The following is a 24,974-nucleotide window of genomic DNA, read 5'->3' as shown; positions in this document are numbered from 1 at the left end:
TAAAAGGGAAAATGAAAACCTCTAGCAAGACTGAGCCCTCAGGTTATGGCAGGACTGCATTCCCAGGGTCCAGACTTTCAGCCCCAGGTCTCACACTCAAGCCTGCAGGGCCTGCTGTCTTTGGGGCAGGGAGAGGTAGAGCCCCCGGCTCAGTTCAGCTCTGTTCCCTAGTCAGGGAAGTGTCACATGACGATGGCTGGTCAGAGGAGAGGCACAGCTGATATAATAGCATAGAGGGCACAGCCAACACTGCAGCGCTGGTCCACTGGAAGACTGGAGTTTTAAAGCAGCAAGAGGATACAGGCATTCATTTATTATGGGCCTGTGGATTATTACTTTCCTTTGGTATCTTATAATTCATTATTATTTTAATTATTTTGATACTTTGATGTTCCAGATTTGGCCATTTGCTGGCTCCTGTGTTCTTTCAATATATTTCTGTGTTATTTGACATATTCCCATCCTTATCTTCTTGTGCAAAGAGATATTTACACCATCATGGTAAACATTGAATCAGACCATCAATGGATGCTAAATCTAGGGGAGACATTTTGATGAGGAGCAGGATATTTGAATAGTCTTAAAGTGTTTCTGCACAGACTGCTTGTAGTTGCAAGGGGAGGTAAATGTAATTATACAATGGAGGAACTGGGCAACATGTGACTAGGTGATCTAAATTAATGTCATCTATGAAAGACAGAGGGATATAATGTGCCTCCAGATATGATATCCTGAGGACGCATTGCCTCAGCAGTATTCCAGCTGAGAATGCATAATCTCAATTTAATCACAGGGAAACATCAAACACAAAATGAGGAATGCTCTTTAAAAAAAAAAAAGAAGAGGTCTGTAACTAAAAAAAAAAGCCAGCTATGTAAACATTCCATTATAGAGACTAAAGAGACACAACAACCAAATGATCCTAGACTAGACCTTGTACTGGAGGGGAGAAAATGCTATCAATAACATAATTAGATCAACTAACAAAATTGGAATGTGGAAGGTAGATTAAATAAAGGTATTACATAAATGTAAATGTATAAAGCTAACTGGGTGGTGGTGTAAGACCATATCTCTATTTTTAGAAAATGCACGCAGAAGGATTTAGGGGGAAGGGCCATGATGTATAAAACCCTGGAATTGTTCAGAGAAAAAAAAATCAAAGGTATATATAGAGAGAGCACATATATGATTAAGCAAGGGAAAAAATGTTAACAGTAGGTGAATCTCCCCACAGCTTCCCACAACCTTCTCCGGGTTCAACCGCACATGTGTGATTTGGATATAGGCGACAATAAACTGACAGATTCGGTCATCCTTTAAGGAGCCAGCGCTGTACTCGGGGGAACATCATCTGTAGAAAGCATAGAACTGGATTTTATTTATCTCCTAATTGTTTACTTATTATTATTTTTCAAATTAAGGTATCATTGATACACACTTATGAGGGTTTCACATGAGCAACATTGTGGTTTCATCATTCACCCATATTATCAAGTCCCCCCGACCTCACTGAAATCACTGCCCATCAGCGTAGTAAGATGCTATCGAGTCGTTACTTGATAGAATTGGATTTTATCTGTTCACGTAGAATGCGTACAACTGTTGGGCAAAGTGCAGAAAGCTAAGCAGCATTGGAGATGCAAACTTCAGCGGTAGGTTAGAGCTGCTGTGAAGGGGCACCCTCACTCGACCAATCAGAACACAAGAGGGATCAGCCAATCCCGGCTGCGCAATGCCCTATCGGGGCGGGGCCGACACGCCCAGAGCTGTTGGTTTGCCTGGGCTCCGCACCAGCCGGGCTCTCACCCTGGTCTACCCTGGGGGAAATCAAGGACAGGAGGCCGGCACAGTTAATTAGGCCAAGTGGTGACGGGCATCTGGTGCTAGGCCTGGCAGTTTGGGCACTACGGTAGGTTCATTGATCCAGCCCTGGCAAAACCCACATTTGCAGCGCTCTCTGCGGGGCTTCTCTCGGAGTGTGAGTCCAGGACACCGTTAGAAGAGTAGGTGGAGCTCAAGAGGCCAGACTCAGAAGCGAGCACGTCTGAGAAGGATGTCGGGCTTCTCTCCGTCATCCTGCCTGGGTAGGTGGTGGCGCTTCTTTCCTCTGAGGAAGGAAGGAGGTCAGGCCTGTGCCAGGCTTGTAGCAGTCTATAAGAACCAACTCTCTGTCCGAATAGTGAGATTGCAGAGGGAAGCTGTACAGGTGCCTTCTCCTCCATATAGTGTATGTGGGGGAATGAAGTGAGATGGAACAACCTGTCTGAAACAGGATGCACCACCCCTAGATGGGCACACATCATGGCACTTTTTCCAGGTCTTCCAGCCTAGTGATTCTTCCCTGGGTCTAACCTGAACCCTACCTGCCACATATCGGGCCAGCCTTCAAGTTAGCTACATTTCAGGAGATGGGTCTTACATCTAACTTTCTCATTTCTGTGATGAGACTCTGGTTCCCAGTCTGGATGCCAATCCTCAAAATCTCAGGGTCCTAGATTGGGAAGCCATTCAGAAAGGCATTCAGCTCCTCCCCAGGTCTTACTGAGAAGGCAGTTGATGTCCCTGAGCAGTTTGCCATTACTGAGATCGGAAATAGGAGAACCAGGTGGAGGGGGAGTACATTTAATTTGCGGCTCCTTTGTGATCAGGCTCTGTGCTAAGCACTTTGCGTGATTTAGATCTTCAAAAACTTTACTAGGTTGAAACTATTATCATCCTTATTTTACAATTGAGGAAACTGAGGCCAGAGAAGTTACATACCTTGCCTAAAGCTTCAGTCTCTGAGGCTGGCTCTCCTCTCCATGAGCAGCCTCTAGAATTGGTCCATGTGTTCCCAACATTGGATCTGGGCACTGACTACTAGACAGAGTTGCTGGGCTAGTCACTGGAAGGGCATGTCCCTTCCATTCCCCTTGGTCTCCATGTGGCATATCCTGGATTTACACCCAGGCCTGTCAGATTCCAAGCCTCTGCTCTTGATCACAACCCTATATTACAGTACCTTCCACCTTTCCCCCTTGCCAAGTCTTGCCCTACTCTATATCCTCTGGGGACCTCACTCACTTGTGGCTGTTTCTGGCCTTGGGGCTTGGTTCTTTGCTGTTTCAAGCTTCCTGGACACTGAATACAAGGCAAAGTCAACAAAACCACAGGCTGCCATGGCCCCACTAATTTGGAGCCAGAGATTTAGGGGATGTGGCAAAATATTTGGAACCTGCAATGGAACTTATGAACTAGCCTCCTTCTGAGGGGCGCTGGACTACCTCCACTGTATTTGGAAATCTCCCAACTACTCCTGTTTTACAAAGGAAGAATGAACCAACTGCCTCAAGTTACAGGGAAGGTTTCAGAGGGAGCAACATTTAAATTGGACTTTTCAGGATATCTAGGGGTTCACAATGGAGAAAATGTGTCGGAGGATTGCTTGTGAGGACATTCTAGGCCTAGGGAACAACACATATAAAGACTATGTCTCCTTTCTTTTCTTTCCCCAACCCTGCCCTCACCCCATTCATCTCCCTGAGATCCTGGACAGCCACAGTTTGTGATGTTGACAAAGTGGCAGAACTTCCTTTGTGTTGGACAGGCCACCCTAGAGTCAGGGCCTCATCTCTTGGGATGAAGCTCTGGGATTCCAGGAAGGGGGGCCCTCACCTTTTCAGCTGGAAGCTGTTCATCTGTCCCCACCACAGGGGGGATCCCCTGCTAATCACTTGAATCTTGCCAGTTTTTTCACTACTGATTTTTTCTTTTTTCTGGCTAAGAAGAGTATGACTTCTTTTCTGATCATTGACTGAAGCTGAAATTATCACAGCTGGCTTGTACTAGCAGCCTGTCTCAGAGTCCCCTGAGTAATCATGTCCAGCCCAGGGCAGATGCATGAAGAAGGGAGGGGGTCAGGGTGAGAGTTACACCACAGTAAACACAGTCATTTTCTCTAAAATGTATCTCTCTCCCTCCCTAGGCCTCTTCCTAACCTCCAAGTCCCTGTTTTCCCTCTCCCCTTCCCCCCATAAGCAGAGCTGATTTTTCTCTGGCTCTTTTCCCACAATTAACAAAGTTAGGAATTTCTTGGCTCATGAGCAAGGGCCTTGGGGATCCAGGCTCCTTCAAGCCAGATCTCCAAGTGGATTTAGACTGACTCTGTAGAGACCATGGCTTTTGTGACCTCCAGTTGCCCATAAGATTGACTGACTGGGCTTCAGTCTCTGAGGCTGGCTCCCCTCTCCATGAGCAGCCTCTAGAATTGGTCCATGTGTTCCCAACATTGGACCTGGGCACTGACTACTAGACAGAGCTGCTGGGCTAGTCACTGGAAGGGCATGTCCCTTCCTTTCCCCTTGGTCACCTTGTCCTCTCCAGCTGCTGTGCCAGAGGGCTCGCTCACTGGGCAGGATAGAACGCTGTTCTCAAATGTCCATCTTCAGCCTAGTAGCTCTTGCTCCAGGCTCTTTATAAATGTGTTTAGGATAAAGTGACATTCAGGTCACAGTGCTGATGCAGCCAAATGAGGGTGAACCTTACTGTGAGAAAACTCCATAAACAATGTGAATTTACAAAACACCCAGAAAATTCTGCCTGCAAGATTGGCAATTGCATTCATTAGAAAGGATTCATACCAATAAGAATAGTGATTTTAAGTTCTTATTTTATGCACTCCTCCAAGAGCTACTTAGGGGTTGGGAAAGAGGAGGGAAGTTAAGGAAGATAATCAGGGATGATGAAAATTTCTGAAGTTATGATGTTAGTTGGTGGGGATACAGATTTTGAAGTGTGAAAATCCATTCCCTTACCATGAGAGCAGTTTTTATAAAGTGAAGTATATTGACCCTCATGGTCCAGGGCCAAGATCTGGGTGAAGTGCCTGTCTTGGAAAGGGGAAGTTAACTAACCAACCCCTGATGGGTTGGTACAAGGAGAGGGCTAAGCCATACCCTTGACCCTCTCTCTGTCTTTCTCGGGAACTAGTTGGGCCTTAGATTGCCCAAAAGTGGGCAGCCAAGGGAATCTGGAGTCCAAATCGATACACAAAATTCTGTCAGTATTCAGTCCTGAACCATTACACACTGACCTGCCCCCCCTACTTTTAGAAGACAGGTGGAGATTATCCAGTAATTGGCCAGGGTCAGACCAGCTGTGGGGATTTATAGGCCCAAACAGGGACAAATGGCATTCTTTTAGGCTACAAGCCTCTGTAAGGAGGAAATGGAAGGAGTGCGAGGCTGAGGGCCAGATTTAGTTAGAGCAGGGAGGGGAAGTGATTATCATCCCATGAACACACTGGACTTTTAGTCCAACTATCCTTGAGGATACTACAGGCAAAACCTCCACTTTCCCCTCTGCATCCCGAACCCTTTCTGGAGAGGACCAAAGAGCAAGGGCTCCTGGACAGCCAGGATTGGAAAGACTAACCAAGAACTCAGAATACATCCCATTCCCAGACAAAAGCAACACAAAGAACACTTTTCCTCCAGCTGTTTTCACCAAGTCAATTAACAGACTAACACAATTATTAGAGGAAGTTTGGAAAGCTTCAATTCTATATGAAATAGATGTAGGTACTCAAAACTTCAAAGAAGTGTCAGATTCATCTTGATTTGCTGTCCGGTGACACTGTCATCTGGGTGCTTGTCACCTCTCTCTGAACAGTCTCCCTGAAAGCAGCGATTGTAACTTAATTGCCTTCCATACTCCTTAGTGCCTAACAGTGCCTGGCACTGTTGGTACTCACAGACACCTGATGAATCTTGCTGAACACAATGGGTAGGGGATCCAGCCTAAAACCCTCTTCAGTTAAAGAAACTGGGTTCTAGGGCATGAGAAGAAAGTTCTAAACCCATCTTCTCTTTTTGGGCAGGACAGGGGCCTAAGCCTGTGGTCAACTGCCCAAACGCCTGGCTTCCTGGGCTTCGTTCAAGCTGCCTAGAGGGGTCCCTCTCCAGCAGTCAGTGTTGCATCTCCACCCGCCCTTTCCCACCATTTCTCAATACTATCCAGCCTGAAATTAGTCCCTCCCTCTAGCCCAATACTGGAATGTGTACAACCGGAAAAGCAGTGCTTCAGAATTTCTGTATCATCAGTGAACTGGTGAAGCTTCTAAGGTAGTAAGCAGTCCATCATAACATTTGTGACCGGTTAACTTTAATTTGTCAAAATAAATCTGCAGTATTTTGCATGTTAGTAATACAGTGCTGGTATTGACAGGAAAAATCATCTGCTTACATAAAAACCTTCATTTAGGAGCACACCTTAGGAGGGAAATGGATACACAATAAAAGGCAAATGCAGGCCAAGCAGTGAGCCCTACAGCATAACAGGCTGGATATCAGATTTGAGGATTATCTAATACAACTGTTTAGCTGCCAATCTGATAAAGGGGAAGCTCTCAACCAGGTTACAACCAGAAGGGAAAAACAAAACTCTGCTTTTTCCAAGAGCAGTGGTTGTCATGCCTTCAATACCACTTGGTTGAATCAGTTCATCAGCATCAAAACTCAATTCCAGTTCCAAGATACAGGAGAATTTCACCTCACAACCTACACAGCACCCCTTTCAGTGGCCCGCCACCACCCCCACCCTGTCAACTCTCTCCCTCCCAAAAGAAGACACAACGTGACTTTATTATTGCAGACAAGCTTCTTAAGTGGATAAAGAATTCATACAAAATAGCATTTTAACTGAAGTTATACAATGAAGTCTCACTCTTGTTTATTATACAATGAATTGATAAAACAATCATTTCTAGTATATATCTTTCTTTTTTTTTTTTAAGAACTAATACTTTCAGGGTTCTGACAACCACACTCTAACCTGGGAGTAGGGTCCACACCTGCCCCCACTGAGGACCGCTCCTTGGGCCACTGTGGAGGAAGCCTGGACTGTCTGAGTCATGGAGGATGGTGACTGCCAGCCCAACCAGAGAGAGAGAATAGGTCCCAGCAGGCAGAGCCAGAATCTGGTCCAGGGGCTGCATGCCAGGAAATGTGGGCTTGCTCCATATGTGGCCACTACCTTCCCAATCCAGACCTCAGCAGGGCTATGCATGGGCCTTTCCTACACAAGTCCTTCCAGTAGTCCACACATAAAGCTCTACAGATTAAAAACAAACCATCTTTGTACTGTGGATAGGAACAGTTGTAACAGAGTCATAGCTACATATTTTTCTCTACATTTTGTTTATTGAGACAAACTAATTAAAAGGCACAAACATAGGGCATGTTTACATGGACATTATAACAAACATATACATTAAAAGTGTAGGAATGTGTTGCCTTCCTGCTAAACAGAAAGTTCCTAAGCTTTTATATATACAAAAGTTGTACAATTTAATGTCCTAAAGTACAAAAGATCATTTATAAAATTATTTTACACTAAGTACTATTTATTTTATTTTTTACTATGTAGTTCAACCCCCTCGAACTATTTTGTATAATGATACACAGATACCTGTCCCTGATGTAGAAAGTCTGCCTCAGATGCAAGGTATTTTGATGCCTGAACTGACACAGTGGGGTATAAACGGAAGTCATTCAGTTTGATAGTCAGTCCTGCAAATATTCTGCAAGATTAACGTAACTAATTTCCATTTCTCTTAACTGCAAGATTAAAGAAGGAAAACACCAAAAATATATTGCAACTTAAAAAAAAAATCACTGCGTATTGGTTTTAGTAACTTTTTAAAAAACACAATGCTTTAAAAACATTAATATGTGGCATGATGGTGTAAAGAGTATCTGTTTCCCTAGCTTTTGGTTTCTACTTTATGTACAGAGATAAAACAACCTACTAAGAAGTAAAAAGCACATGTCTTAACGTGCACAATCATTGCTGGGTTTCTACAGGGAGTGCAGACAGCTGTCTCCCTGAAAAACACCAAAAAGCTGATACAAGTGTTTTCTCAAAGAAAAGTGATATGTCCATATTTACAAAGTCGTACAAATCTGCACAATACTTGATTAAGAAATGGAAGAAGAAATTAAAAAAAGATACACTCTGCTTGTTCTGAAGGGGCATACTACCTAGTTAGTGGTTAGAATAAAAACTGTATACAATTTAATATAAGACATAAACTCTATTGAGCAACTAACACGTCTTTGCCTGTTGTAACATCAACAGGCTCTGATTGGGAGAGAGAGGGGCTTATCACATCCCAGTGCCTCCAGCATCTTCCAATTTAAAGCAATTTATTTTAACTCTTCCAAAGTACTCCTTGGCTCCTGAATAGGAGTCCTGTTGGCCTCCACTTATTAGTGAGTCTGCCCGTCCACACACTTGACTTCTCCTCTGTCAGTTGAGGCCTTTTCTTACCAAAACACAATTTGTATATTTTGGTTTTATTTTATTTTTAAAATTTTTTTTAAAAAGTCAACTACAATGCTATATTCCATCAGGATTAATATGCTGAGCAATATTTACATCTCCAAACATCAGGTCACAATCCCTATTATATGTTGAAGTTAGAATGATAAATTATCATATGCTTTGCATATCAGAGCTGGTATCACCTTTCCCATAGGGAATTCTGCCTGAAATTAACATATTCCCAAAGGTAAAATGCATATTCTCTGAAATGCATTTTATTATGACAATGCATGTATTTACTCAAAAACAATAAACACAGACAATTCTACACTAGCTCTCAATCCATGGATTTAGAACTTCAGGTTAAAATCAGCCATCCACCTTGTATAGGGAGAAGAGTTCTGCTAGTGTTTAGAATAAAATGATTTATTGGGATTAAAAACATTAATGCTATTTCTTATGTTTTTGAAATGGGTTTTGCTTTTTTATGACTGATTTAATTCTGGCATTTCACCTTGCCAACTAATATCCAGTTTAAGCAATGCTGTCAGCTAAAAGGAATTTCTGATTAAACTCAAGTGGTCCAGTGATAAGTTACATACACACCCAATTTGAACAATCCCAGCCAATTGGAGAAAAATGCTACTACACTATTAACTAATGTAATAAAATCTCCCAATTTCATGGTTTACTTTTTGCTTTAATAAACTAAAAAGTAAGTTGCTGGTAAATATTTACTTTAACCCATATTTTGATTTTATAATACTGTTTACCAAGGTGGTGATGTAGGCAAAGCTTGGGGCAAGAAAGGCATGCTCTCTACAGGCCTCATTGCTATATTGAGAGGGGCAGCTAACGTCATAGGTGTGGGCAAGTTCATCGGAGAAGTTATCGTGACAGGGTGTGCTATATTCACTGGAGCAGTGACAGGGGTGGGGAGGTTGACTGGGGTAGTGAGTGTTAAAGGCGAGGTCATAGATAATGGGCTGGTTATAGTTACAGGGTGCCCTATGTTCATCGGGCTGGTTATGTTAACTGCACTTGAAACATTTACTGGACTTCTCATGCTCATTGCAGCTGCCACTGTGACTGGGTTTGACATAGTCCCAGATGACACAGAGGATGTTATATTGAATGGAGTAGTGAGAGTCACAGGTGTCGTAGCGGCCGTGGAGGTTTGGCACAGGTTAGCAGCTTCTAAAATAAGAAGACAAAAGGGCCTTTAGACTCTCAAAACAGTGAACAAAATTCACAATTTCTGAAAAGAAGAAACATTTAATAAATGGTTTTCTACCAAGTGGTCAATAGGCAAAGAGGATCCTTCTATGTATAAGACTGGGGGCCAGGAATCCTCTTTTTTGATGTTGAACCTCCCGCAAGGGTTAAGGCAACTTGTTTAGCCTAGGTACTTTGGTTTTCAAGTTTAGATTTACTTACCTACCTCACAGTGATGCTGGAAGATCAGCTAATTTCTGCAAGGCACTCTGGGGGGCAGAGATATCAAGTAGGGCTGAGCATTCTCACTACCACTTCATGAAGTTCTCTGAGTTCTAAAGACCTTCCTAGGAACAGCCAACCACCAGCAAGCCAGGTAAAAAGAGACTGTTTACACAGAGCTGGGCTGATGGTTACACAGTAACAGATAATCAGAAAAATCTCATCAGGCACACTGTAACTGGCAGAGAGATGTGAGTCCTGAATGCTATGTACTCTAAAGCCTTCTCAGAGGTGAAGCCATATTCTGTTAAGGTTTTAAGAAAAAAACTATAGGTACCGATAAACAAGCTATTTGATAGCATCTGTTTATTTCAGTCTTAGAAAAATCATTTTAGTTAAATAATCCTGTTGTTTCTGGTTATGTTTCTTAACTATGGTAGAAATCCCTCAGTAGGTTTATGTTCTCCCCACTCCCATTTCTCCTCTTTCTGATGCTGGCATCATCACCTACCTCATGCCCAGTGTCACTGAACTGCACATATTACACATATCACCAACCATACCAAGGGGTACTAACCAGGCAAGGAGACCCTGATGTGAGCTGGGGGATCCTGGTTCTTGTTATAAAGCAAAGCCCGAGCCCTTCTCAAAGAAAGGATTTCCCTCATAGGGGATACCCCCACCCAACCTCTCTACAAAATTCAGCACCACCTGCTGGTGCGTCAGAAAACATCAGTAAGAAGAGACGAGTAGGGGGCTGTGTGTGACTTGGCTGTCAAAATGGAGAAATGCGTTTGAGACTGAAGATGGAGATCTGCATGCATTTCACATGAGTGTCAAATCACCTTAGGTGGACCCCTGTGCCAATAAGCAGCCCTTCCTGGCCAATATGATGTAACTCTGGCACACCCCATACTGCATATCAGAGATTCCCAAACCCGACAGATAATCAAAATACTTATCTACTAGGGAACTTTTTAAAAAAAATAGCTTCCCAGGAGATTCAATAGTGAGATTTAAATGGAACCTGGGAAATCTGTATTTTGAAAAAGTCCCTGAGATGATAGATAATCTGATTGTCATCCAGATTTGAGAACTTATATTACCTTATTTAAACCCAATGTTTAAAAGGGACATGTGATTAAAGTTTAGGTTTTCAGGTCAGGAGTCTCTTCTCCCCCCAAATGTGATTTACTAACATGAATACAGGAGTTTCTAACATCAGCAGTCATTTCCAGAGATATTCATAGTACAAATGAGAATACAGTAGCATTTTGTTTCATGGAGGTCAGAAGATGAGCTAAACAACTGGAGTCTTATTGTGCAAGCAAACTGAAATACAAGACCAAACAGAAGAGGGCTGAAAGAAAGAGAAAGAGAAAACCAACTCACTTTTGAGGTGATGGTAGCATCACTAAGGATATGCTCCTGACTTCACCAAAGGAGCTTTCACTCTCCCATGCGCCATCTCCCCACCTCCCCTTCCCATGTTTTCTTTTTAATTTAACAGCGTCCTTTTCAGTAACTTAAACATTTTTATTCTCACTCCTTCCCTTCTCCAAGTAAAATATCCTGCATAATATCCTTTCAACCTACCATGCAATTATCATAGCATATTACATGTGTGTTTTTCTGTACCCCTGCTCCCCTTAATTCACTACCCCTTTTCCTACCATAAAACATTTTATCAAAACAAAGACAAATCTTCATTTGGAAGACAGGAACAAGCAGCACCTGAGTAGGGGTGGAAACCCTATATGGACTGCGGCATTCTTTTGCTCCAATGCCAGTTAGAGGTATGAAAAAGGATGCTATTCCTTTTATCTTTATCCAAGGTACAGGATGTTTAGAAGGGATCTGAGGAAGGGAACAACCACACTACATGAAAGCAAAGGATGGAAGAAACTACATAGCAAAAGAATTACAGAGGAGCCTACCTGCAGAGGATTCCATGTGAACTGAAAATAAAGCAGTAAGACATGGCAGGGGTAGGGGAGGAAAGCAGGAATTTAGGAATCTGTCCTGTGGCTGACAGTACACTGACAAAATTATTTATTTGAAATGGCTGTGCAACAGTCCAGAAGCCAAAGCCAAGACTAGCAAGTTAAAAAGCTGTGTTGAAAACTGATACTCCAACAGATTTTTTTAAGATATATATGTATGAGAGAAAAGCAAACCATTCTAAATTTATTAACAATTACAATAAGGTCCTTAACAATCTAAGTACATGCATGGTAAGCTAATGACAGCCCCAGTGACAGACTGACTGAGATTAAGCGTGAGACCAGGAGAAAAGACATCAGCATTGAGTCTGAAACATGTAATAAGTAATACAGTACAGAAAGAATACTAAGGAGCAGAAAATAGCACGGTTGTGTTTAAAGAAAATGAACTTACGTACACATAAGGATATTTCATCTAATTCTCAAAGTGGGAGTATTTTTAGAAATTAAAAAAGAAGCCCATAATGCATGGAGGTTGACATAAAAATGAAGCATGCACAACAAAGGATACAATTTGGGTCCAAATTTGTAACAAAAGTAAATCAAAGGAGAGAACATGGTAACAACTACTGAGAATTTCCATTTCCTAGTAAAAATAATATTTACCTGGAAGCTTGGAAGCTTTCTGCCAATAACTTAACATTACCAGATACTTCCCAGTTTATAGTATTTCCAGCTTCCAAAAAGCTAGATTCCCCAAGTTGTGGCTTCTTTATTTTGACCACTTGGCATAGTAAATGAAAACAGTTCTCTAGCCCTATTTTGAGCACTGGACGCCTCATCTTACCTTTCTTTCTTGCTTTGACAGCTTCTTCCCACAGTCTCAGTGTCTCTACTTGCTTCCCTGGCCAGCTCGTCACGTGCTGTGGCTGTGGCTGTGGCTGCTTCTGGTTGCTGGTCTCCTCACTCATGCAGGCTACTCCAAAGACAAACCAGAAATGCTGTATTACCCTGAATGCAGGCAGCCATTTTTCAAAATCTGAAATTAGATACTTTGACCCCACAAACTACTATGACCTTTATCATGGGACTCAGTAGTTTCTACTACAGTGCAGCTTTTTATTGCTTGTGTCTATATTGGTCAAAATAGACAAATTATTTGAAAAAAATCTAGAAAGCTAAAGAAAGCCGATATAAAAGAGAACTAATTCTTTGCTGTATTAAAAAGCAAGTGTCTTTTAGACTGGAACTTGGGTAATATTAGCATAGACTAATTAATGCTCATCAAAATACCTAGTGTACTTGGTTACTTGACCACAGCAATGAACACTAAAAGTAAATGTTTGTAGAGTTAACAAAATATGACGTGCTAGATAATAAATCCAATGTACTTACAAAGAAGCAAAAATAGATGAGATTAAAACACATTAAGTGTTCTTTCCCATTCACTTTTGGCCACCTATTTTGACAATTTGATGTTTCTGCTGCATAAAGTATTTATGTAATATAATACAGAATTAGGGAAACACTTTCTTCTGATGGTTATGGAGATCTTAAAGAAAAAGCCCGGGTAAATTCAAGTATTGAATTCTATCCACAAGTCCATGGAATAGCCCACCTTCAACTCTGAATTTAAAGTAAGCAAAACATTTAAACCTTCTCATTTCTCTACAGATATGGATTTGAAAAGCAAACTTATTAACACTGTTCTCACCTTTAAGGTTACTAAGGACCACATGTTATTAATAACAAAAACAATTAAAATTGCCTGGCATAAAATGCAACTTCCTAAGTATAGCTTCTGCTGCCACAATTCTGACACACTAGAGCTTTTTATTCAAACTCCATAGAAGAAAGGACACATTGAAAAAAAGAGACAGAGAAATCTGCTCTCTTAACATTGATGTTGTTAGTAACAAGCACAGGATTGGAAGCAAAATTAGGAGAAAGAGCTTATCAGTGCCATTTGTACACAGGTATGTGGAATGTATTTCCAACACTCTCCAATGATGTGTGTGTGTTTGCACACATTAGTAATAGGAAACATAAAAGATGAACATTAATATAATCCTGACAGCACAGTAAAAATACCTTCAATACTTTGTAAAAACATCTAGGCTTCATCAATCTGAAATGCAAAGAAAGACAACTTGAAGCACCACCTACTTTTACTGATGCCTTGTTTACATGTATTACAGTTGATGCTTTGGCTCTGCCCATGTGTCTTTAAGTGGCTGGTGATGTATGCTGCACTCAGGAGTTTCCCACAGATGTTACATGATACCTTGCCTTCATGGCGCACCATGTGTGTCCGCAATCTGTCTTTGGTGGCAAAGGCAGCAGTGCACGTCTGCATGAGGGAGGAAAACTTTTTTTAAATATAGACTATCCTGTTCTACTTATTTTAAATTATGCTATATTCTAGGCATTACCCTACCCATGCCAGCAAACAGACTGATAAAATTTTAATTGCATATGTTACCTAGAATCATAATAAAACACTTGGTGAATTTAGACCCTTACATATTGGGGGCAAGAAAAAATATCAATACACAGTAGTGAAAAGACGTGAGCTTTAGAATCAGTTAAACCTGGATTTAAATCCAGCCCCCAATTCACTGAACAGTGTAACATTACACAAGTTAATTAACCTGTCTGAATTTGTTTCTTTGTCTATACAATGAGGATAATAATACCTACCTCACAAAACTATGGTAGATTAAGAGCCTGGCCCAAGGCCTGGCACATAGCACTAGCTTCCTTTCTCTAATTGGGTTTTTCTTAGAATTCAAATCATTTATTTAATAAAATCAGCCATTAACAAATTTGACTTTTTGAGCACAAAAAGATTTCCAGCTTAACAAACTAGAATTGCTGATGCCTAAAACAGCCATTTGATTCAGCAAGATTCTTAACCTTTTCATCATCACAACTTATGTCAAAATCATTAACACATATAGATTTTCAAACTAGAAAATGCTCTAATTTGGCAATAGCACACAAAAATCCACAGTGATAACATTTGAGAGAAAATTCACATTTTCTTCTAATACAGTTAAAACTACCTCAACCATCAACCCAGAAATTAATTTAAAGCACTTCATTCATTTATTCATTTCAAATATGCAACAACCTTTGTAAGACTAAATTTTCTTGTAACCATAAATACTGTTGCCCAAGGAAAGGGAAATGTGGCTTAACAAAAACAACATATTTACATTTTTAAATGATCTTGCCTCACAGAAATAGAAGCTGTCATTTGTATTTTATAAAACTAGAATTCAAATGGACCACATTTACTCAAGTCAGTGGTTTTATGACTATTCAAAAATGGTGAGATTTGATTGGCTCAGACCTTCTGGACAATGTGTATTAAGTGCTACACTAAGGATAAGTCATTTTAACTCTTACTTGGCATTTGAAGGGTCTTTCTGTTGAATGGACATGTTTTACGTGACAGCTTAAGTGGTCAGGCCTGTGAAAGAGAGAGTTTCAACAGAAGATATAATGGAACACACAAGAGAAATGCTACTTACTATGATGATTACATGCTTGGCAGATTTGGGGGCATTTTAAAGAAAACCAGAATTACCATCCCTCCCTCCCCACAGTGCAAGCCTCCTTACCTCTCTTACCATAAACAAAAGTCTTAGTCCTTTATCTGTTAATTTTCTCTTCTAGTCAACATCAAATCATATTAGCTCTTGACTCTTTACAATTAAAAAATACCCAAATTTTTACTCCTAACACTTTTTAGAGACAGCTACTACTATATTAACTTTAAAAGTCTTTAAAAATGAAAATTAGTGAAATGTTAGTAACTACAGAAAAATGGAAAGATAATTCTAAGCTTTATTAAGAGTATCCAAGGTCATCCCAACTTCCAGGAAGTAAGTTTCTTTGATTTGCACAGACAGTGAACCTCATATCTAGTCACCCAAAACTGAATTGGAAACTGGTGGTTTTGCAGTGGTAGGAATTACTGATGGGCCAAACTAAGGCTTGAGTCCACCAAAACACTTCTTAAATGATAACTTAAATCATTATGTCACCACTTGTCAGCCACACCAAGCCGGAATTAGATCTGGAGGTGTAATACTTCATCACCCATCTCCTCTAGTGACACAGGCTTGCCCTCATCTATTCTCACATAAACCTTCTAGATTACACAGAGACAAAACCGAAGTCCACTGAGACCACAATGAAAAAAGGCGAAGCGAAATGGAGTACCTGGAGAAGCCCTTCCCACAAACACTGCAAGTATAGGGTTTGGTGATGCCTCCCTCATGAGACCTCACATGGTAGGTCATCCGGTCCTTCCTCTTGAAGCGCTGATTACAAATGGGACACTCAAAGGGCTTTTCGTCCGAGTGGGAGAGCTTGTGCCGATTGAGGTGGTACACATCTCGGAAGGCCTTCCCACACATCTCACATGCGTGGTTCTTCTTGACGGGCTTACTGGGCTTCTTGACTGACTGGGTCACAGGCATAGCTGTGGTGCTGGCACTGCTGCTGGGGTTGGTGCCCGAGGAAGATGTAGTGACTGTTGACAAGATGCCTGCAATGGTTGAGACCAACGAAGTTCGGCTGCTGTCCCCAGCGATAGTGGAGATAAGGGGAACCACCGTGGTGGGGGTTTTCTTTGACCGGGACACCAACTTGATCCCTGTGTGGCAGGACTCGTGGCGCCTCAGGTGATAGCTGTCCCTGAAAGCTTTACTGCAGTAAGTGCACACAAATGAAGTTTTGGGTTTTTCTTTTTTAATCCCAATGGCATCCTTTAACGTTTCTGGTGCAGCCTGAGGTTTCTGAGTTATTGGTATTGGAAGCAATGGTTTCTGATCAGGGGGCTCCACAGCAGAGCTCAGAAGGGGCAGCAAGCTGTTCTGTGCTGCCTGCTGTTGGTGATGGGAGGCTTCATGGGCCTAAAACCAAACATTTATACTTCAGAAACAGCTTCTCACAATGACCTTCAAAATTGAACATGCTCCAGACAACAGGGACCAGAAGAAACAATCAAAGAGCCTATAAGCTACCTCTCTGCAGCAGAGATACAGCAACCACCTAGTTACTCTCAGAGCTCCCAATACAAACTATTACAATCACTGTGCAGACATAGAACTTTTGCGACTAAGTTGCTAACAGTGATCTTGCTTTCAAACAGCTAAATTCCACACCACCCTGGTTCATAAGGGACATATCAGTTGATGAAATCAGTTTGCATTAGTTTGTCAGTGGTGAAACCAAGTTTAAATAACTTGTCAAAAAAATTACACTCCAGACTTAAGAATTAAACAGTACCTTACTGTAGTCATGCACAAACCACACACTCACACACATGTACATATATACATATAATTATTTACTTGTCTATTTTACCTAGGAAAAGAAAGGCACTATGACTTTTCCTGTCCATTAGACAACTTTCTGATTGAGTAAGGAGGCTGTTGCTAAGTGATAACAGGAATCTAGTTCTCTGAATACATATGCTATTTGTTAAATTTACTTTCAAAGTTTTCACTTTACTAAAATATCTGGTTGAAATGAAACCTATTAATCAACCTGGAAGGTATCTGTGGATATAGCCCTCAGCAAAACACCTGTCAGTTGTTTCTCAGTTAATTTAATCTTATACTCAAGTATGCATCCTTTAGCAATACTACTTGTTCAAATCCTAAACTCAATGACAGACTAATAAAACAACTGATGAATAATTAAAATTCCTTTCATTTCATCTTCCAGCAGTTATATGTTTCGTTAAAGTATTAGATCTTTGCTGTTATAATGGGCTGCATACTGTCTAGAAATTTTCTTTAGCCGCATGGACACCAAAATTTCATCGTGGATAAGGTTCTTTGTATTTATAAGTAGTTACTCTCTTGGTTTTGATTATTTCAAAATTGTCCATACTGATAAACACTTAGAAAAAGATGGAAAAATTCCTGAAATAGTTCTTCCTGACATGCTGTACTTTAATAAAAAAAATTATTTTTGAAACTCGACAGTGAGCTCAAGCCTCTGTACTTGAGTTTTGTAAAAGTATAAATGGATACATGCACTCAGAAGTTGAGAGTTCTAAATACTGTAAGCATACAACATCCTAGGGGCTCATCCCATCATCTTAGACATTCTAGACACTTATCTACCTTTCTCACTCTATAATCACAAGTCCTACAGTTAACTTAAGGACAAAAAAACAATGAGACACACACACACTCTCTCTCTCTCTCATACAGAGCTCCTCCCCTGATGGACAGAATAGCTACAACACATTGCTCCATGTTTACTTGATAGCAGCACAGCAGATAAGCCTGGAATCAGTCTTCCCTAAATCATTAGTAGGTATGGTATCCAGAGTACCAGTTTCAATATAATAATTTTAACTGAATCTCTCTTTCGGTCCTGGAAGTACTCACAGGAATTGTGTGCTTACTTTTGAGTATCTTTCTGGACTTAGTGATCATATTGAATTACAGTCTACTTTTAATTTAATTTATGGAGCTCCTGTAAATGTCAGTGTCTACCCAGGTGATATTAGTAGAAAATTTACAGAATTTTGGCACTAATCTTACCCTCTTATCCTTAGCCTGGCTAGGATACCCAAGTTTCCACACAGAATACAAATAGCTAATAGCTGAAGATAGCTCAAGATATACAATTTCAAAGGCTAACAGATCGGATAATAGGGAATGCAAATCTTCGGGACAAAGTTCAGACTTATAGTGTTTAGAGGCATTTTTCAATTTTAAACAACCATTAGTTCGATGGAGTACTAAAAGCACTTACTGCCATTTTACCAATTCAGATGTCTGTGGCAACATAAAGTATTTTTACAGCATTGCTGAAGCTCACTCTCACAGGAGGGTCACACCAGGTCCCTGCTTCTTGGGTGAAATGCTGTAGAATGCCTTGACCACTACAGGAATCACTCTCTGAGGATTCCTAGGATCCCCACACTTCTACATGAAGCCTTCTAAGGGGGGAACTGGCTTTCCTCAACTTGTTCTCTGAAGGAGAGACAGAGTAAAGTAACAACCATAGCCTGCCTTCAGTTAAGTGATTAAAAAAATATACATAAATTTTGAGTAGAATTTTGACTAGCATCATCAAACCAAAGCTTCAATTTTGCCTCCTATCGCTTTGAACTGCAAGGCTTTTTTTAACCCTGCTTAAGCTTTCCTTTTTCTGGGGTTGGCAAAAAACAAAACAGAAATGTTATTTCATCACCCAGGGTGGTATAATATGGCACCATAAAATCAACAGCGCCAGAGGGTAAAAAATTTTGTACTGAAACAAATTAGCATCAGTGAGTCATATCTTGAATGTCCTGTTAGGAGAATCATCCATCAAACATTTTAGCAGCTTTCACTTTCCACCAGGTTATCTGGAAAGCAAGTAGGTATTTGTTTTAAGATGTAAATTCAATAGGATGCTCTAGGAAACAAACAAGAGAGTTTAACTCTTCATTTCCCCAGTGAAAATTACTTAAAAATGGAACTGTCTATTCATACCTTTCCACAGAAAAGACTGAAATATTCTCTTTACCCATTCAACTGTCCTCAGGTCTAAATTACAAGTTTTCCAACAATTTTCACTGCACACATTGCCAAGCCCAGGATCAAATATTAGCTTTCACACTTCTCCGTCAGGTGGAAAAAAAGATCTTAATAGCTGAAAAAAATTAAATAATATAAAATTTAATTTAAAAATTGATCAATAAATGCTTGGCATTTGCTTTACCCAGGAAAAGAATAAGTGAAGTATTCCAAAAGATTTTCAACTAGTTTTCAAAAAATTAGTTATGGGTTTTTCCTTTACATAAATAACTTCAATTTTTTCCCAATCTCCATTAAGTTTATAAATAGCAAGTTTAATATAGTAAATCTAAGTCATTCCTCAGTGAAAATCACTTCGGTGACCCATTAATCCCATATTTAAAGCTTTTTCTAGAGAGGGCATTTGCCATCTTTATACCAAGCTGGATGCCATCTAGATAAATATCATTTATTTTCCAATGCATTTTTAAGTTGACTTATCACATTATCAAGTTCATCAAAGCACGACAAAACAATACATGATCAGAATGAGAAAAGGGGGAATCATGAGTTCCATTAATTTTGAGTATCTGTTTTTAATAAGCCTGAATATATTTCAACAACTACTTAAAAATCAAATTACATTTGAAAGAATGTATGTCTTAAAACAATACATCAGCTCTATATAATAGGTAATGTTTGAATTATCCAATTCCCTGTATTAACTCCACTGGGATGGGGCCGGTGACTGGGAGGATTTTTTGAAAATTTTGCATCCGTTTCTGGTTAGTTCCAAAAGGTCTCAAGTGCCCAAGCTACGCCGTTTGTGATTTCGCGAAGTTATTCAAAGAAAGAAAATAACCCAGAGAGGCGGGAAGAACGCACTTAAAAGTGAGGAGCTAGCTTCCTAACCTTCTCCGGTCCCTAAGTTTCCCGGTGAGCTCATCACTACTGCCCACTAAGTGCTTCGTTTGCAAATAGAAACGAAGCAGGAAAAAACTAAGTTCTAGCCTGCGTGTTCCAAATAGGGGTCCCCCACGTAAAGTGGACGAGCAAGAAGATTGCTAACGTATCAGCTACAGTCACTTTCAAGTTTCTTGCAAAAAGTAAAGACCAACACCCCAACGAATGACTCATCTGGGGGCTTTGTAAGCGGACTTTGTTTGCTCTTTCCACTTTCCGTCTCCCCCACGTTGGCTAGAGGAAACGTTCGAGGTGGGACAAGAGAGAAAAGCGCTCCGAGAGAAGGTCTGGCCTCCTGGAGTCCCGGCCCCCACCGCTCCCCCCGCCCCGGCCCGGCTGGGGGATTCCCTGGGCTGAATGGGACGGCGGGAGAGCTGGACAGAGGGAGAGAATGTCAGCTGCCAAGGCTCGGCAGAGGCTCGGGAAAGGGAAAAATGTAAATCCAGTGAAAAGATCTGGGGAGGGGATACACATTCTCAATACCCCCCCCAAATAAGTCAACACGTGGGGTGGGGGCAGCGGGAAGGGGGAGTGGCGGGGAACCCAAGAATACCCGCTATTCGCGGCGGGGTGGGGGACAGAAAGTCAACACACACGAAAAGAGGAGATGGAAAGGAGGCGAGCGAGTAAAAGATGGAGTGGGGGGACTCAGAGTAGGACCTGGGGACCCCCTCACCCCACGGTGCGGGCCCGGGCCCGGCGCGCCGTGAGCGAGCGGCCCGCGCTATCCAGCGGCCCGGCGCCCTCCTTTCTCTGGGCCGCGGGTGGTGACAGCGACCGGCCTCCTCCCTTCCCCTGCAGGGCGGGAGGGAAGGGTGTGTGCGTGTGCGTGAATGTGCTGGGGGGGGCCCGGGGTTCACCCCGAGGCCTACGGTCTCCCCTGCACCCCGTGAGGCCGCCTTCTTCCACCTCAGCAACCCCGCTCCGCCGAGGCGGGCGGGCGAAAAACAAAGGGGGATTAAGGCCGGGCCGGAGAGCGGAGCCGGGAGGGAGGGGAGGAGGAGCGCCCGCCCGCCGCCAGCCCGGGGCCCGGCCCCCCTGTCCCCCCCGTGCCCCCCCGGGGGGGGCCCCCAGTACCTGGAACAGGAACGCGGTCCAGTTGGCCTCCATGGCTGCGGCGGCCGACCCCCCTCCTCCCCACTCCCCCCGCTCGGGGAGCCTCCTCAGCCGGAGGAGGCGACAACAAAGCGGCGGCGGCGGCGGCGGCGGCAGCGGCAGCGGCGGCTCCTCAACATGGCAGCGCCGAGCGCGGCCACTTCCGGTAACCTCCGGGACGCACCACCGCCGCGGCGAGCGCGGGCGGGGGGGGAGCCCCGACCCGGCCGCCGCCGCCCCCAGCTGCCCGGACCCCTTCTGGGCGTCGCCGCGGCCGGCTCGTCGCCTCGGAGTTCAGCCAGTGCCCGCCGGCGGTGGGGTCAGCGCCCCCGCGGGGGGGCTGGGGTGGGGCCGGGGGCGGGGATGGGGCGCGGCGTCCCCCCCCGCGGGGGTGTGTGGTGCTGCGGTCCGTGGCTCAGGCAGCTGGAGCAGGGGGAGCTCAGGAGAGAAGATGGAGGACGCCAGGGTCTGGCGCTGGCTGGCTGGGCCGTCTCCCGTGACTCAAACACGGTGCCCAGCAGCGTCGCGTCCCCATCGGACTCTCAACGGGAGGCACAGGCCACGACGGTCACTTGGCTCTTCAGTCCCTTATGCACAGCACAGCCCCCACCTCCAAATTGAGGGAAGCGCCTTTGACTGTTTCTCCCCGCCGGTATTTTACCCGCAGCTGGGCTAAATCCTCTGCCCTCTTGCTATGATATGGGTCTGAGTGGCCTTCCAGCTCAAGAAGGGAATCCCACTAGGGTGCAGCCTCAGATCCTCAGTGCCGAGGGAAACACTTCCCACGCATAGAGATGTCATTACTGGGTTATTCTTGGGTGAAGGGCTGAGCTTCCCCATCCTCCCCTGAACTGCAGATATGATGTGAAATTCTACTCGAACACCCCCTCTCTCGCCAAAAAAAAAACCCCCAAGAGTATAGACAAGTTATTTTAGCTCTTTGGTACAGTCTGATTTCTCACACCCCAAAACAAAAATCCAACTTGTGGTTGGACAGCGTCAGATGTCACTGAGGTGACCCCAGCCTCTGCAGTTCTAAGTCTTCCGTGTAGGCGTCACTGCTACTGCAACTCTGTATGATGATGTCTGAATGTTTTCTATCCATTCCTCACATGGAGGTAGCTCCTGGAAATATCAGAGACAAGCTATTACTTACTAAACAAGTGTCTCTAGTCCAAGAAGTCTCCTGTGGTGGGAAATGGCTGGGGGGGTGGGGGTGGGGGTGGGGGCAGGAGGAGGCTCTATCAGTCATGTTTTTATAAACTGGTTTTTAAAAAATTCCTCAGATGGTCACATATTTCAAGATTTCAACATCTTTCATAAACAACTATCACCTCATCCACTCCATTTATTCCTCTGGAGGCAGATTCTAATCAAGGACACCATCTCTCAACTTCTCCCATACACAATAGAAATAATACGGCTGCAGAATTCTGTTGGTAAAAGAAACTGAAGAGGTATAGTAATTTGACAGTCTGGGTTTCCTCCCCATCCACTACACACGTATACCCCCACCCACTCTCTCCTTCTCTTGGTCATCACAATGAAGGGGCTGGAAAACGTTGGTCTGGTTCCTTTCAGTAAGTAGATTCCCTATTGGATACTGCCTGGAGGAGGCCTTGTAGATAACTGAGAAGTTCTGCAGTTTGAATCAGTAGCAGAGACAAGTTAAAACATCAGGGAACCAGTCCCCCTAAGACAGGAAGGGGCAGAAAATGATGAACAGTTTCTAATACATTCCTCAGCTAAACTGCTGCAGTAGCCCCTATGTCTCCTATAAATGTCCATTAGTCTCTTTTGGAAAGAAAAATAAAATGGTTCAGAAGCGAAAGTTTATATATACATGCAAACTTGTATATACAAACATGAACTAAGATGTAAACCAGAGGAATTAAGTAGGTAAAATATTTTTCTTTCCTTAGAAATTCCATATTCCTTCATTTTCATTCAGTGAATTCAAGTCTCTGATCCTTGAACACCAACTTCAAGGTCTCTGTAATTCATCTCCTCAGTTTTCTTCCTCCCCTGTATAGCCTCTCCTACTTTGTTACCTTTCAAACTATGAAAATGAAGCCTCGGGATTGTGAAAACTCGTACTTAATGAAGATCATTATTCTGATGACAATATTGCTGGACTCTCTTGAACTTATCCCAGGATCTAGAAGCCCTTCTCCAGCAATCTTTCTCACAGCACCTTTGGAGTTGGGTTTTCCCACTAACATGAAGTAGAGGCCAAGTGAATATGGTTCAGTTCTCATTACTCAAATATGTGAGATTCAGAAGTATTACTTTTCTTGAGGAAAATGGCCAGTTTTATCTCTGCCCATGAGATGAAACCAGAATTCCCAATTGCTCTGCAAATCTTCCCTTAAAAAGAATGTAACAAGTCTTTTGAATTCATATGAAATTTTAAGCCTTAAGAATATTTTCCAGAGGAAGTTTGTAATAATTACTCAAAAATAATCAGCTTCAACAATTTTGAGGAATATAATGAAACCACTAATAGTAAAAACTCTTCCTAAAAGGGGCATTTCTACTCTTAGGATAGACAATATCCTTAATCACAAACAAAATGAGCCCCTCCCTCAAGCCAGCTTCCACAGACCAACCTGTGGTGCAGTCAGAAGACTAGGGATGTCTAAAGACAGTAACTCATCCTGATTATGTAAACAACTCTCAGTGAGCGAATCAGTGGCATTACTATCCAATCTGATGAACTACTGAAATGTTTGGAGACTAAACAAAACAGTGTGCCCACGTCCACTCAAATAAAACTCAGATCCCTTCTCTACCCTGTTTGGGTTCCTCTTTCCCAACTCCCTCCTCTGCCCCAGCTTGTATAACCTGTTGCTTCACCTTTCAGGACTCAGTTTCTTCATCTGGAAAATTAGGACAAAAATACCTATCTCACAGGGGTGTCTAGTGGATCAAATGAAAAACATACATAAAACACTTTAACATTTCCTGTAATATAAGGTGCTAAGTAAATATTTTTATTGATGCTATGGAATGGTTCTAGATTTATACTGAGGCTGGGAACTCTGCATAATAGCTCTGAGTCCATTAATTATTCCTTTCACTTTCTGGCAAAGTGACTGATGCCCCATACAGTTCTCTTTCAAAGAGCCCTAAAGTGGCCTAAAGGCTAATCACATATAACAAAGAAAAATGCTTAAGATTAGCTTTCTAAAGACAACTTTTTGCAAAGTGTTTAGGAACCCTCAATTATTTCCTTCCTAGTTTTGGTGAGAATTTAAAAATCCTGTGAGTACATTAAGGATTAGGATTAGATTTAAAATCCTAGGAATAGACATCTCTTGCTATAGTCAATTACCTGTCCCCAAGTAAGTCTGCTCAATAAGCCAAAACCAACTAAATGCTAAATTTGCAGTAGAGAACATCTAGTTAGAAGCAGCTTTGAACTGGAAAGTTAATGGACTTTTCATACCAAAAAACTAGAACTGAAAATTAACGAATTATTAGTAAAATCCAAGACTGCAACATATAAAACTAACAAAAACATTGACTAGAGAAATGTCACCCCTTATTTCTGGCCTCAGTGCAATGGAGGAGAAAAGGAAGCACACTAGTATCAGACCAAAGGGAATACCCGCGCCCCCCATCCCCCCTACCAAAAACAAAAACAACCAAGGCTCTCTGGGAGGAAAGCAGAAGTAATACCTCCTGTCCCCCAACC

The 24,974-nt window shown here is 42.4% G+C and overlaps 1 protein-coding gene across 4 annotated transcripts; it reads right to left on the bottom strand.

Moving 5' to 3' along the window:
* Positions 1 to 6,122: 6,122 nt before the first annotated feature.
* Positions 6,123 to 21,446, bottom strand: VEZF1 (vascular endothelial zinc finger 1). 4 transcript variants are annotated; one of them, XM_036879663.2, is made up of 6 exons: positions 21,260 to 21,446; positions 15,915 to 16,609; positions 15,096 to 15,159; positions 13,851 to 14,052; positions 12,532 to 12,663; positions 6,123 to 9,501 (listed from the first exon to the last, which is right to left on the bottom strand). In XM_036879663.2, the coding sequence occupies exons 1-6, from the start codon at positions 21,290 to 21,292 to the stop codon at positions 9,074 to 9,076; spliced, it is 1,554 nt and encodes a 517-aa protein (XP_036735558.1). In that variant the 5' UTR covers positions 21,293 to 21,446; the 3' UTR covers positions 6,123 to 9,073. The 4 variants fall into 4 exon arrangements, with proteins under 4 accessions (XP_036735558.1, XP_036735559.1, XP_036735560.1 ...); XM_036879664.2 differs by having other exon boundaries at positions 12,532 to 12,660; positions 21,260 to 21,443; XM_036879665.2 differs by having other exon boundaries at positions 13,851 to 14,034; positions 21,260 to 21,443.
* Between the last annotated feature and the right edge of the window lie 3,528 nt (positions 21,447 to 24,974).

The sequence above is a fragment of the Manis pentadactyla genome, chromosome 4 (genome assembly GCF_030020395.1).
Source record: "Manis pentadactyla isolate mManPen7 chromosome 4, mManPen7.hap1, whole genome shotgun sequence".
Lineage (NCBI taxonomy): Eukaryota > Metazoa > Chordata > Mammalia > Pholidota > Manidae > Manis > Manis pentadactyla.
Note: the sequence above shows the minus strand (reverse complement) of the source record. Positions and strands in the feature narration are given on the sequence as shown.